Source organism: Sceloporus occidentalis, unplaced genomic scaffold (assembly GCF_023333645.1).
Source record: "Sceloporus occidentalis isolate IW3139 unplaced genomic scaffold, rSceOcc1.0.p SCAF_426, whole genome shotgun sequence".
Taxonomy (NCBI): domain Eukaryota; kingdom Metazoa; phylum Chordata; class Lepidosauria; order Squamata; family Phrynosomatidae; genus Sceloporus; species Sceloporus occidentalis.
Window position 1 is genome coordinate 199,306 of NW_028317406.1, and position 15,695 is coordinate 215,000.

General features: G+C 44.0%; 1 protein-coding gene across 1 annotated transcript in view; it reads left to right on the top strand.

Moving 5' to 3' along the window:
* The first annotated feature begins 11,031 nt into the window (after positions 1-11,031).
* The window catches only part of LOC149272680 (shootin-1-like), a 34,464-nt gene continuing 29,800 nt past the window's right edge, over positions 11,032-15,695 (top strand). The window contains exon 1 of the mRNA XM_089506827.1: positions 11,032-11,164. Within this exon, the coding sequence (XP_089362953.1) occupies positions 11,032-11,164 (133 nt within the window). The remainder of the gene's footprint in view (positions 11,165-15,695) is intronic.

Below are 15,695 nucleotides of genomic sequence, written 5' to 3' on the forward strand. Positions count from 1 at the left end.
TGATATCTGAGGCAAGTTGTAAGGGGGGGGTCGGGCAGCCCCTGCATGGTGTAAGGTAGTCCGATCCTGCTGAGCGTATAGGTGGTTCCTAGCCCCACCCCCTGAGGTTCCCACTTCCGGCCACCGGGAGCCGGCATCTTGTAGGTGGCGAGAGATCCCACAATGAGCGGCACGGAGCGGGGCGGCCACATGGAGCTTATCTCCAACCTGAAGGAGACAGGTGAGAGGACGGCTGCCCCTTAACCCCCGAGTGCCGGGGATGGGGGTGTCATCTGACCATTAGGTTCCACCTGCCCGTTAACCCTGTAGATGCCAGGGGTGTGGACTGAGGCTAGGTTCTACCTGCCCGTTAACCCTGTAGGTGCCAGGGTTGTGGGGTGAGGCTAGTTGTCCATGCTGTTAAACCTGAGGGTGCCAGTGGTGTGGGCAGGGGCTAGGTTGCACCTGCCCCATAGGGTGTGAGTCTGGGGCAGATCGCAGGGCGCGGCGCTGGCCTTGTTCAAATCATGTCTTTTGCCACAATAAGGCTAAACAGGGATTAACCCTTTCACTCTGCGCTGAGCAGACAGCTGTCAGTGCGCATGTTTCAATGCTTTGAATATGTGGGGTGTCAGGTACTATGGGGCAGGTAGGGTGCGCACATCTTTTCTACACCAAGGTGCAGAGCTTTTAACCTTTGGAGTGCCAGAGGGGTACACAGGTCACCGCTTGCACTCAGGTGGTTAATCAGTTCACGCCTTGTGCACACAGACTGAGCCCACACGGGACCCAGAACTTCCTGCGTTTACTTTGGGAACCGTAGAGAGGGGCAGGAGGTATTTACCTGTGCGACACGGCTAAAGGATGGCAGCAGTGGGAGGGGCTGCAAACTGCTTTGTACCACCAGCTCTGGGAGGCGGCTGCATCCCCACCACCCTTGCCCACTGACACGTTTTATGCTGATAAGTGCGTCAATTCCCTGCGCTCAGCTTTTGTTGTGGAGAAAGACGTTCAGGTTATTACAAGCAAAGTGTTTTTGCTCTAATTGCATCAAATCATTTCCACCCGGCAGCCATAGTAACGCTGATCTGTGTGCTTGTTGGGTCCTCATGGCCCCCGACGTGCCGTTAACCAGCGTCCCCTCACACTCCCTCCGATTCATTGGGACTCGCCCTCCCGGGGCCCCTGCGCCTATCGCCAGGATCTGGTTACAAATCCGAGCAATTGGAAAAATGCTAAATGTGTTGCACTGGTTTCTATGGCAGCTGCTCCACATTTAGCACCAAGTTACAGGATGTCAGGGACTGGGTCCATACAGACGACTGTGAAGATCCAGAGCGCCCAAAGATGGAGTTCAGGAGTTATTGAGCGGGAGCGGAGTCGGACAGGGCCTGGTGCTGGCTAACTACCCTCCCTAGGGTTGTGCAGCCACATACCGGGGCCCTAACATAGCAGTGGATGTCGTCCAGAACAAAACAAAGATATCCTGCAGGTACCCTGGAGCAGGCATGAGACATAGCTCTACAGAGAAATGTGCAGGATGCGGCAGGCTGGGAGTAGGGAAGCTAAGCAGAGAAACAGCAGAAACATGGCGGGGCGGGGGACAGGGGGCGAGGACCAGGGGGACAGGGCGAGGAACATAGCCAGACAAGACATACATGGTACAGGACACAACAAAAGACAGGGAACAAGGAACACAAGGGATGGAGTGGGGAGTCGAGAGCCTCAGACGCTTCTCCTTTAAGCAAGGATAGGACATCTTAACTGGGTCATGGGGAGGGAAGAGAGGAACCGAAATCCTCAGATGATTCGGGGAAAAGAGGTCCTTGTTCAAATCATGTCTTTTGCCACAATAAGGCTTAACCGGGATTAACCCTTTCGCTCTGCGCACGTTTCAATCCTTTGAATATGTGGGGTGTCTGATACTATGGAGCAGGTAGGGTGCACACATCTTTTCTACACCAAGGTGCAAATCTTTTAACCTTTGGAGCGCCAGAAGGGTTACGCAGGTCACCGCTTGCACTCAGATGTTTAGCCTAGGACTGAATGATAACAATTGGAAACAGTCACATCTTATGGCCATAGTATGCTTAGCCCACCACTACGCCAAAGTACTCCAAAATTCGGTGGGTCCTAGCGCTAAACCATGCCTACTGAATTACTAATAAGCTGAAACTAAACATTAAATGTTTACACAGAACAGAGAGAAAATATTCCTATAGATTGCAGACAAACATAACAAACGGGTGTGGCACAACTTATAAAGGAAACAGAAGCTGAAGCCAAGAGCAGGACTGGAACAAAGTATCGGAAGCCAACGGCAGAGCATAAGGAAATCCAGGAATGGATTACAGCAAAGGGCGAACCGTAGCGTGGCAGGGGCGAACCGTAGCGCAGCAGCGGGAACTAGAGATAAGCAGCTCCACAGCCTGAATGGAGCCTGACACAGAATTGCGCTTTATAAATATGACCCATTGGAAAATTATTGAAAGCTGATGTTATAGCCATAGGAACCAATGGGATGTCCCTGCTGATTGGACCAATCCGTTCCTATGGTGATATAATGGCATCGCGGTAGCAGTGACGGGTCAGGGTGGTGTTGATGCAGATGGCGGATGTGGCCATCGTCTTCCAGCTGATTATCCCCTTTGGTGAGAACCGTGACTCTGCCAGCCATGTAGGGGTCACTTCAGTAATTCCAACATGGCAGCTTCTACAATAAATGGTTAAATGCGATAAATAACGGAGCCTTGGAGTCTGATGGCTGGAAGTGGCTCATAATTCCAAAGAGACGAAACTTCCCAGAAGCCTGGGGCAGCCTGTAGGGGCAAATACCAAGGCCAGGAGCTTTCACATTAAAATCAGACCAAGGGGTGGAATTTCTGCCCGAGCGGGAATGCTGGCGCAATGCACCGAGTATTGCTCTGTGATGCCACTCATAACCGCCTTCAAACTTTCACGTTCCAGAGATCTCACAAGCATCAGCAGCAGACAATCGAACCCCTCGAGCATTTAATATTTACAGGAGTCGGTAGGGGGAGAAAGTGGTAGATGCTAAGCATGCGCGGGATAGGCATATGGCTCCTGAATACTAGACCAACGACTGATTAAGGATAACTTTACTGAGTGGGTGATGGATAAGTGGAACAGCCTCCCAGCAGAGGTAGTAGAGTGTAATACAGTGAGGGTATTAAACATGCATGGGATAGACATATGGCTCTAAGACGAGACGGGTTCCTCCGGGGGCCGATCTGCTGGTGGTTTCTAGGACTTTGTGGCAGTGCATGCTGCTGAGTGTATTTATCCTCCTAAAGCCAGGGCAGGAAGGCTGTGCAGCCCTCTGGCGCACAATGGGTTATCTTTTTAGGAGGAGAGCAAGGGATCTTCTATCGCTGCCGCTGACTCTCATCGCACCCAGAAACCTTCTACGACGGCTCATTTCATAGCCGCCAACTCACTGGCAGCAGAAGCTGAAGGCCCTGTGGCCGGGGCTCCTAACACCTCACTGCTGCCCCCCAACTGAATGTTAATCACTAAAGACAATCCTGATTGCGTCCTGCGTATCGGGAGCCTGTGAAAGAATCCTCTGGCACTCGAAGGGTTCGTGCCAGGGAATGTTTTATCTGATCAAAAAAAAGACAAAATCAGAAAACTTTATTCTCGTTGGCTCCGGGGGCTGCCGTCTTTCGCTTTACGTTTTACGGGATAATATGCTCTTCATGTTGAGGTGTTCAACGTAAAACCAGAACCCGTCGGCAGATCCCCAGCGGCCCCCGTCTGGTCGCCCGTTTCTCCTGCTGCAAAGACTCAAACCTTAATCAGTTGTTGGTCTCGTCTTAGATTCAGGAGCCGTATGTCTATCCCATGCATGTTTAATACCCTCACTGTATTACCCTCTACCACTTCTGCTGGGAGGCTGTTCCACTTATCCACCACCCTCCCAGTAAAGTAAAATTTCCCTTCATTTCATCTCGAACTCTGACCCTCTAGTGTTCGATTCTGGCTTCTTGTTGTAACATTTCTCTTCCTTAGAGATTTGTTATAGTTTGATGGACCCCTCGTGTGGTTGTAGCGAGGTTTCATGGTGCAAAAGAGGCCGTATCCTGGTGCTCGGTGCCGGAGGAGAGTTTCTGGTGGTAAATCCATTTGGCTGCTTTTGATGAATGAGCCGGGAAGTGGTGCAGAGCCTTCCACCCTTAGACCTGGGGCAGCAGAAGTGTAAATGAGTTGGTGGGCTCAGGTTGGGTGGGAAGCGCACGGGCAAATCTCTAACCTCTGAATTTTTCTGTATTTCAGCCATCGAACAATACGAAGAACTTAGAAGCGAAAACATGAAAACCATGGAAGAGGTAATGTGTGCAAAATGTGTGTTGGATAGTGTGTGCATGCGTATAAGAGTGTGGTATTAGTGTGTATATGTATATAAGAGTGTGGTGTTAGTGTGTATAAGCGTATGATGTGTTGGATACTGTGTATAAGAGTGTGGTGTTAGTGTGTATAAATGTATGGTGTGTTGGATAGTGTGTACATGTGTATAGGAGTGTGGTGTTAGTGTGTATGTGTATCAGAGTGTGGTGTTAGTGTGTATAAGCGTGTGTTGTGTATGTTGTTGGATAGTGTGTATAAGCATATGAGCGTGTGGTGTTAGTGTGTATAAGCGTATGGTGTTGTGTGTGTTGTTGGATAGTATGTATAAGAGTGTGGTTTTAGTGTGTGTAAAAGTATGGTGTGTTGGATAGTGTGTACATGTTTATAGGAGTGTGGTGTTAGTGTATATAAGCGTGTGTTGTGAATGTGGTTGGATAGTGTGTATAAGCATATGAGTGTGTGGTGTTGTGTATAAGCGTGTGGTGTGTTTTTGGATATTATGTACATGTGTATACGAGTGTGGTGTTAGTGTGTATAGGTGTATGATGTGTGTGTTGGATAGTGTATATAAGCGTATGAGTGTGGTGTGAGAGAGTATGGTGTTCATATTTGAATCTTCTCTCATCACCTCTTCCCATGCGCGCCTACAGGACTTCTCTCTGGCAGCACCAACCCTCTGGAACTCTCTTCCCAGCGCTGTCCGACTCTCACCAACTCTCTACCCTCCTTCAAACGCTCCCTTAAAACTTTTCTCTTCAGAGCAGCCTACCACTGACACAAAAATCTAAACTTCCCTCTCACCCACTTACAACCCTTATCCCCCCCCACACTAACATCATTCACTACCACGCAGTCCTCACCTCCTGTTTCTCACCCCTTATCCACCTAGAATGTAAGTTCCTGCGGTATCTGTATGTCAATCGCTTGTCATTTTGTACTTGTCATTTTCTGTAAAATTTTTACCTTGTACAGCGCTGCGGAATCTGTTGGCGCTTTATAAATAAAGAATAATAATAATAGACTGTAAGGTGTGTGTGTTTGTGAGCTTATGTGTCTGTTACTGGATGGTGTTAGCGTGTGTATAAGTGTATGACTTTGTGTGTTAGTGTATGGTGTTAGCGTGTGTATAAGTGTATGACTTTGTGTGTTCCTGTATGGTGTTAGCGTGTGTATAAGTGTATGACTTTGTGTGTTACTGTATTGTGTTAGCATGTGTATGACTTTGTGTGTTACTGTATTGTGTTAGCGTGTGTATAAGTGCATGACTTTGTGTGTTAGTGTATGGTGTTAGCGTGTGTATAAGTGTATGACTTTGTGTGTTCCTGTATGGTGTTAGCGTGTGTATAAGTGTATGACTTTGTGTGTTACTGTATGGTGTTAGCGTGTGTAATTTACTGTGTGTGTGGATTTACTAATAATGTAATAAATTAATTTATCATCTTATTAAATGGATGAATGTTTTCACTAATTTATCGGTTCTTTATTCAATGGATTGTAATTAATATATAGATTTATATTAATACTTTAACAAATATTTTGTGAGATATCTTTATTCTGTTTATAATGGGACAGATTTCTTAATGATATATATTAGAAGCGAGAGGGGGTTAGAAGTGGCTCCTAGTTCCAAAACAAATTTGTGCCGATATAGGGACCGCCCGTATTTACCGATTTGTGCCGGTATAGGGATCGCCCGTATTTACCGATTTGTGCCGGTATAGGGATCGTCCGTATTTACCGATTTGTGCCGGTATAGGGATCGCCCGTATTTACCGATTTGTGCCGGTATAGGGATCGCCCATATTTACAGATTTGTGCCGATATAGGGATCGCCCATATTTACCGATTTGTGCCGATATAGGGATCGCCCATATTTACCGATTTGTGCCGGTATAGGGATCGCCCGTATTTACAGATTTGTGCCGATATAGGGATCACCCGTATTTACCGATTTGTGCCGATAAGGGATCGCCCGTATTTAGCTGTTTATTTCTGATATGGGGCTACTGTTTAGCTTCTGGGTTTTTTTCCTGAGCCCCCCCCCGCACTTGGTTTAATTTATATATGAATTAGGGCTTTATTTACAGCCGTCTCTGCGAATAGATCCTGCAACATCTATTATTATGGTTTTATGTAGCGCCAACATATTCCGCTGAGCTGTACAATGGCGTTTTCCATCCATTAAGTGGTTTATTGTTTTTTAACACTTTTCTTTTTTCCTGTGAGTTTGGAATTAGGTTTTTTTGTCCTTCCCGTTACACCGATATGTTTAGTGCCTTTTTCTTCTATAATAACCCGTAATTTCTGACCATATGGCCTGCGGTTCTCAGCTGCCAGCGTTATGTTCGTCATATTATTTCCCCCTTTTTTAATCCTGTCTTTGTTGGCCACAGTATGAGAAGATGAAGCACGAGCGAGATGAAGCCGTCAGAAAGTTGGAAGAGTTCGGAAAAAGTGAGTAGATTCGGACAAAATGAAATGTTCTCGATCTGATTTTTCGGATCGTTTCATGGAGTCTGCCTTTATTTCCTTTAATTTAGGATCATAGGCTAGGGGGGCCCTAAGGGGTCTGTCCTGGGCCCCTGTTATTTAATGTATTTTTAATCATCTTGTGGCCGGTGTTGAAAGCTATGCATCTTTCCCTCCTAGGAGATTTGGTTAAGAATAAGAAGACCAAGTGGGAGATGAGATTTAATGCTGATAAGTGCAATGTTATGCATTTTGGGGAAACAAATGTTCAAATTATACCTTAAATGGAGTTTACTTAATAAAAAGGATTTGGGAATAACTGTAGACAAACTTGTGTTACAATAAACGGTAGCTTACAACAGATATGACATCATAATCCAAATCTATACGGGGCCAATACCGACTGCTCTCTCTGATGACCTATTCATTAACAGCTCTGTGCAGCGAACAAGAGGCCGTCCCTTCAGACTTAGAGATAGGAATTTTCACCTAAAGCAAGTTCTTTACAGTAAGAGCCTTAAAGATGTGGAATCCTCACAGAGTCTGTGCTATCCGATCCAATAGATGCCTTTATATATGGGCTAGACCGTATATAATATATAGTATATAATATGAGGAATATACAGGGATCTAACGGGTTATAAGGACGGGATTAGTTATACGGGGGGAGAGTATATAATATATGTCGGATATATAATTGGATATATTTGGGGAAAAAGGGGATTCCAGGTGCCGACACACCTTCGTCTAGGGGTTAATAACTTAAATCCACATAGCTCGAATAATCACAAGAAAATACTTCTTTGATAGGAAAATGGAGGCTTTAATGCTGTGATGAAGCCTATGAAGGCTAACACACACAGGGTTACATTGGTAATGAAGTTGTGACTGCAGCAAGGATGGAAAGATTGTAACTAAACTAAGGACATACAGGGAGTTCTTATAGGGTGGGATCAAAGGTAAATTTCATTAACATTCCTATTGGTTAACAATATCAAAATACTAACACTATCACACAACATACAATTTACAATCCTATGGATAAACTAATCTCAAAAGACAATACATACAATTTACAATCCTATAGAAACAATCCTAGGGATACAACATCAAAAGACAATACTAACACTATCACACATTATTTACAATCAGACCATACAGACAATGTAATACATGAATTACAATTAGGGCTGAAACAACGAATCGATAAAATCGATAATAATCGATAACGGAAATCGTTGTCGACGATTTCTGTTATCGATTAATCGAGTGATCGATTCGTTGTTTACTTACCTCCGCGAGCGTTCCCCGCTTCTGCAGTCTCCGCCTTCTTTTAGTTACGTGACGCGTTCCGGAGGTAAGTATTCTTCATGTCTGTGCGAATCGCTCTGTGCGAGTGGCTCCATTCTCACAGAGCGATTCGTGGGGGTGGGGGTGCAGGGCAGGGTGTGAGTGTGGGGGCAGGGCAGGAGACTGGGTGCAGGGCAGAGTGGGGGTGGGGATGCAGGGTGGGAGACTGGGTGCAGGGCAGGGTGTGAGTGTGGGTGCAGGGTGTGAGTGTGGGTGCAGGGTGTGAGTGTGGGTGCAGGGCAGAGTGGGTGCAGGGTGTGAGTGTGGGGGCAGGGCAGAATGTGGGGGCAGGGCTGAGTGCAGGGCAGATTTGGAGACTGGGTGCAGGGGCACAGTGCAAAGTGCTGGGTGCAAAGTGCCAGGGCTGGGTGCAAAGTGCTGGGTGCAAAGTGCCAGGGCTGAGGCAAAGTACTGAGTGCTGGGCGCAAAGTGCCAGGGCTGGGCGCAAAGTGCCAGGGCTGGGCGCAAAGTGCCAGGGCTGGGGCAAAGTGCTGGGTGCAAAGTGCCAGGGCTGGGTGCAAAGTGCTGGGTGCAAAGTGCCAGGGCTGAGGCAAAGTACTGAGTGCTGGGCGCAAAGTGCCAGGGCTGGGCGCAAAGTGCCAGGGCTGGGCGCAAAGTGCTGGGTGCAAAGTGCCAGGGCTGGGTGCAAAGTGCTGGGTGCAAAGTGCTGGGTGCAAAGTGCTGGGTGCAAAGTGCCAGGGCTGGGGCAAAGTTTCTTGAACAGTAATAGTCCACCTCTTTTCAGAATGTTTGGGGTTATTTTGTTTCATAAATATTGTGTTTGGGTTCTTGTACTTTGAAAATATTGTTTTTTATTACATCATAACAAAATAAGAATGTTAATGTAAATTTTAAGTTGTTTTTTAACATCCAGTTCATTAAATTATTTTAAATAAACGAAAAATTTGCATATTGTTTTACATTTGCACTTAAATAATTCTCCTCCTGTCCTTTCTGTGAGGATGTAAATTCAACTGGCCAAATGTTGTTTAGTTATGTCAGGTCACTTTAACTCCTTTTACACCCATAATGACTGGAATTTATATTTTTAATATAATTATGTTATAATGCTCCTATGGTGTCTGACATAGTCTGCATGCTACCTCCACATATATAATATGAGGAATATACAGGGATATAACGGGTTATAAGGACAGGGATTAGTTATATGGCCGGAGAGTATATAATATATAATATGAGGAATATACAGGGATATAACGGGTTATACAGCCGGAGAGTATATAGTATATAATATGAGGAATATACAGGGATATAATGGGTTATAAGGACGGGGTAAATTATATGGCGGGAGAGTATATAATATGAGCAATATACAGGATATAACGGGTTATAAGGACGGGATTAGTTATACGGGTCGGAGAGTATATAATATGAGGAATATACAGGATCTAACGGGTTATAAAGACGGGATTAGTTATACAGCCGGAGAGTATATAATATATAATATGAAGAATATCCAGGGATATAATGGGTTATAAGGACGGGATTATTTATACGGGGGGAGAGTATATAATATATAATATGAGGAATATACAGGATATAACGGGTTATAAGGACGGGATTAGTTATACGGCCGGAGAGTATATAATATGAGGAATATACAGGGATATAACGGGTTATACGGCCGGAGAGTATATAATATATAATATGAGGAATATACAGGGATATAATGGGTTATAAGGACGGGATTAGTTATACGGCCGGAGAGTATATAATATGCGGAATATACAGGGATATAATGGGTTATAAGGACGGGATTAGTTATACGGCCGGAGAGTATATAATATATAATATGAGGAATATACAGGATATAACGGGTTATAAGGATGGGATTAGTTATACGGCCAGAGAGTATATAATATATAATATGAGGAATATACAGGGATATAAAACGCGTTATAAGGATGGGATTAGTTATACGGACGGAGAGTATATAATATATAATATGAGGAATATACAGGGATATGACGGGTTATAAGGACGGGATTAGTTATACGGTCGGAGAGTATATAATATATAATATGAGGAATATACAGGGATATGACGGGTTATAAGGATGGGATTAGTTATACGGTCGGAGAGTATATAATATATAATATGAGGAATATACAGGGATATAACGGGTTATAAGGACGGGATTAGTTATACGGTCGGAGAGTATATAATATATAATATGAGGAATATACAGGATATAACGGGTTATAAGGACGGGATTAGTTATACGGCCAGAGAGTATATATATATAATAATAATACAAATCGTAATGTTTATGACATGGGCGGTTAATGCTTGTTATAAACACTTCAGCTTATTTTTTTTAAATTTTTTTTTAGATACCTGCCAATTTGGCGCCACCGACTCTCGTTCCTATTAATTGATTAGTATAAAGTTTAGCTTTATTCTGAGCAGTGGATGCTGAGCCCTCGTACTTTCTGTAACCGTCAGGATTACGGGGGCAGCCGGTCTTGTTTCTCATCCGTACTGCTAAAGTTTTGCCCTCCGTTGGGCGGCCGTAAACGCGGGTTGAATTCTCTGTGCCGTGTTTTAGGAGCTGGGTCTGATGCATAGAGGTTAGCGCATAGAATCGGACCATATACTTTAGAGTTCATATCAATGGCCTTGTGGTTCGGTTTAGAAAGAGGGAATGAATGGAGGGAAGCCGATTAACCTCAGCCATAGACGCGTCTCATTCAGACACAGGCGCATGAATTCATCACAAATGTTTTTATTAAATGGAGTAAATGAATAAGAGACTTAGAATTGATCTCAATCGCGTTTTGAAAGAGCTGCATTGAAAGCCACTTGTAAATAGATGATTTACATAATAATATTACTCCCGACACGATGGAGGCTTCCCGTAACATCGGCTTCAATGTGCACCTGAACATCCACGTCTGGTGCCTCGCCTGCCTTTACAGACTGCCTGCTTTGTATGAATTACTGTCTTTATACACCATCAGCATGCGCGATACGGCACGTAACCATTCTGAGATCAAACTGCGGCATATTGGTCAAAAAGCTCCTGACTTTCTGCGAGGAGACACGAGATAAAGCGAGGATTATAATGTAATCGAGAAGCAATGGATGACGTGCATGAAACGAGCCGAGGCAGAGCTGCTCGCTCTCGCTTTGTTTTATGTTCTTTCCGTTCCTCTTTCGGTACGAAGGGACGATAATAATTTCTGCTTTAATTAATAAAAACCCCAGAATCTGAGAAAACCCAGCATGACGATGTGACAGGGGGTCCGTCTAACGGGGCTGGCTCTCCGAATATCTTCTAACCTGAGAAAAAGGTGTTCGATGCCGCGGAGCCTCCAACGAAGTGACCTTTAACCCCTTCAGCACCAGGATGGTTTTTTTGTGTTTTTTTTTACACCATGTTTGCTCTAAATGACCAGAGCTGTTTTTTGTGCTTTTGCTCTTTATTCAGCTCTGATTGCCCACTAACTCACTTAGTGCCCCCCCCACATTATATATTGTCTTTCAGCACAAGTAGGGCTTTCTTTTGAAATAATAACTATATATATATATATATATATATATATATATATATAAACCAGCATTTAGTATGAAAAATATCTAAAAATGTGTGGACAATTAGGAAAAATAAAATTTTCCTATTTTTTTTTTAATTATATATATTTATAAACATATATCTAACAAGTGCAAATGGGAAAAAACTCCAAAAGTGTATTTAGGTATTTGTCTTGTTTTTGGAAACGCCTCATATATATATTTTTAAAAGTTGGCATCCCAAAGTATTTTACCACTTTTGATTTAACCATTTTAGTGCCAGTCTGTCCTAAACATTGCAGTAAAGCGTCATTTTTTTCATGTTTAACCCCTTCGTGACAAATGCTGATTTTACTTTTTGTACCCTTCGTGACAATGGCCGTTTTAACATTTCTGCGCTGCTCGTGTTTAGCTGTAATTTTCTTCTTTCCCGTTTACTGAACCCACACACATTAGATATTGGTTTTTTTCAGGACAAGAAGGGCTTTCTTTAGATGACATTGTTTTGATTGTATCATATTATTTACTATTAAAAAAAGTATAAAATATGGTGAAAAATTTAGAAAAAAATGACTGTTTCTAACTTTTAGTTGAAAAATCTTTTACTCATCTATAAAAGGTAATAAAAAAACCTGCTAAATAGATTCTACTATTTGTCCTGAGTTTAGAAATACCCAATGTTTTTATGTTTTTTTGCTTTTTTCTGCACGTTATGGAGCAATAAGTACAGGTAGCGTTCTGCTATTTCAAAGCCATTTTTTCCAAATCTGGTAATTCTTCCCCCCATGTGCCGTTTCGGGTATCTTTGAAGCCGGCCAATGCAATTTACTCCATCAAGTCATATATTTTTGAAAACTAGACAGCCCAGGGTATTCCAAATGCTGGTATTTTAACCCTTTCCAAGCACTTATTCTACCATCAGCCTTTGTCAAACTTTATGGTAGCAATTTTTTTGCATTTGTTTTTTCACACACATTTTACTTTAGGTATAAATAAACAGGTTCTGGTATATGTCACTATCACAAAACACCCCAATATGTGTTCAGCAACATATCCTGAGCGCAGTGATACCCCACATGAATGATTTTGCCTGGCTGTTCGGGGGCAAAAGAGCCACATTTGGGGCATGCACATTTTTCAATGTTGAACTTTGGCATTTGGGGATCCACTGCCCGTGCCCTATTTGGTACATCTTTGAGCCGGGCCATTTCAGTCTGCCAGAGTTCTCTAGAGGGTCTGGAGACCGTCTAGCGAACTTTTTAGACTTTATTGTTTTTCTTTATTGAATTTTCCCGGACCCCCGCCATCTTGCAGATGGCGAAGATCACCGGCAGCTGCGGCTGTGACCGCTCTCCGGAGCGGTCACAGTCCATCCCCAGGTAAGTGTTTGGTGTCGCTGGATGCCTCCTGATCGAGGCTCGCCTCCTAAACGCTTTTAAAACGGGCGTCCGCCGCCATACAAAGTATGGCGGATGTTGACGCCCCGGGGAGGGGCCAGAGATGGCCCTTTTGTGCCGATAATGGCGTTGCTGAATGCCTCGAGGTCGAGGCATTACAGCAACGCCGTTTCGGTGCAGAAAGCGTAAATAGATCGCTTTCTGCACCCGTTTAATGACGTGCCGGTCCTGGCACGTCATTTGTCGTTATCGACATGAATTTCCATGACGTGCCCGGACCGGCAATTGTCATCAAGGGGTTAACAAACTAATTTGATCCGAACACAGTATTTCTGTCAATTTTTTTCCCCTGGGTAAGTAAAATTACTAAAAGAACTTGTGATTTGTATTCAGAAAACCCCCGAGTACAAGAATACCCCACATACGTGGGTAGGGCATGTCTTTTAGGCACTGCGGGTTAAAAACTGGAACATGCGCATTACGGTGTTCAAACTTTTTATATATTTTTTTTCATCAGATCACTTGTAAGTGACGAGTTTAGGCCGCTGACATAAATCGATCAATAATCAGTGTAATGATTATCTGTTTTTATAAAAAATTTGTTTGGGAGGAGGGTTATTATTACCTTAGATGACCCCTCCCTCTTTCTAGGGCAGGGTCATCCAGGGGCTGGCATAATGATCAGATCACTCCTATTGGTCAGTGATCATCAGCCCGCATTTGATTGGTTCTGCAGCAGTTGACCTGGAAGCGCCCTTGACTTTCAGGTCAGTGCTGTTATTTTTTTCTTTCTTTTTTAACTCTTTCAATGCTGAAGCTCCATAGGAGCACGGCATTGACTGATATTTAGTCCTCAAAGCTTTAAAGCTGCCGGACGAAGCCGTAACTCGGGACCTCCATCGGGCAGCGGATTTATCTCTGGAGTATGAGGGACGAGAGAGCTGCTGAAGGGGCAGATTCTACGGAGTGATTTACCCCGGTCATAGGGCAAACAATTGGCAATGAATTCTATGGAATCCACGTTCCAAGCACCAGTTAGACCATAAGATCCAGGCAGTTTCATAATTAACATTAATAGTTTGATGGGTGACCGAGGCGCATGCACAGAATGGATAAAAGTAATTTAATGAGCTGTGGACAAACTTTTATAAATGCAAATAAATGTGTTTAGGATGAATTACAATAAATTAATAATAATAATAATTAATAATAATGAATGAATCATTAATGAAACGCCTCAAAGTTTTGTAAGCGAAGGTGATGACACCTGCCACAAAAAGATGGAGAACCCCTGAGAACGCTTGTGAGGGGTTTCCCTGCGAGTCTGTGAGCGCAAAGAGCTGAACATGCGCCGAATTAGCTGGAATGGCATCCGCCGCACGTGCACTAAATGAAGAAGAGCGCAACCGCGGAGACGCTGCCGCCGCAAACCAAAGTGACGTTACCCGCAGCTGAACCAAGCGGCGTCCGGCGAGAGTCCGACACAAACGAGACTTTAATGTCTGAAAACTAGTAATGAGGAGATAAAGATAGGAAAATATGTACTAAAATATAGAAGCAATAAAAATACTGACTCGATTCCAGAAACGAGGGTACGGCCTTTAAAGAGTGGGGTGCACATTGGGGATATGGGGTGTATTTTTAACCATTTTATGTTTTTATAGTTGGCATTATACGAGCCTCCTGTCTGCGCTTTGCGAGTAAGTACGATGAACATAACTTTATCCCCTTAACGACCATCCACGTACATGTACGGGCTGCCGTTAAATAGCTGCATCGCCACGATCGGCGGCTTTGCAGCATCCACGGAAGCCTCACAAGTGAGGCTCACCGTGGATCCGGGGAGGGGAGCCCTCCCCAGAAGAAAAATGGCCGTCGCCGCACCAATCATCAAAGATTGCGGCGGCGCCCGGCTAAAACAGCTTAGGAAGCGATCGGAATCGCTTCCTAAGCATAAACTGTGTTGCTGACATGCCTCGATATCGACGCACGCCAGTAACACTACCCCCTTCCCCGATAGCCTTGTGATTGCTCCGAAGAGCAACCACAAGTGCCATCCTGTAAATGACGTTGCCATCATTCACAGGATGGCATTAACAATAGATCTGAGTTCACAGAGAACTCTCGAGCTCCTCCTGCAGGTTGAATGCAGGTGCTGCATCCAACCATGCAAGGTCAATGGAACCCAGCTCACTACTAATGAGTGACTAGTAAAAAAAAAAAAAAATATATGGTAACGTAAAAATCCCCACTGTCACCAAAAAAATAAAAAAAGTTTTTAATAAGCAAGTCCTAAAATTCTTTATCTTTACAAAAATTCCAGCATGGAAAGAGTTAAAATATTGGCATTACAAATGCCCATAGGGTGTCTGGTATTAAAAAATATATGATTTGATGGGGTAAATTGAATTGACCAGGTTCAAAGATGTCCCAAATATGGGACATGGGGCAGGGGATCAGATGTCTAAATGGCAAAAAAATACACACCTCACAAAGGCGGCCTTTTACCTCCCAAATAACCCTACAAACCCATGTATGGGGGATATCACTGCGCTCAGGAGATGTTACTGAACACATATTGGGGTGTTGTTTGACTCG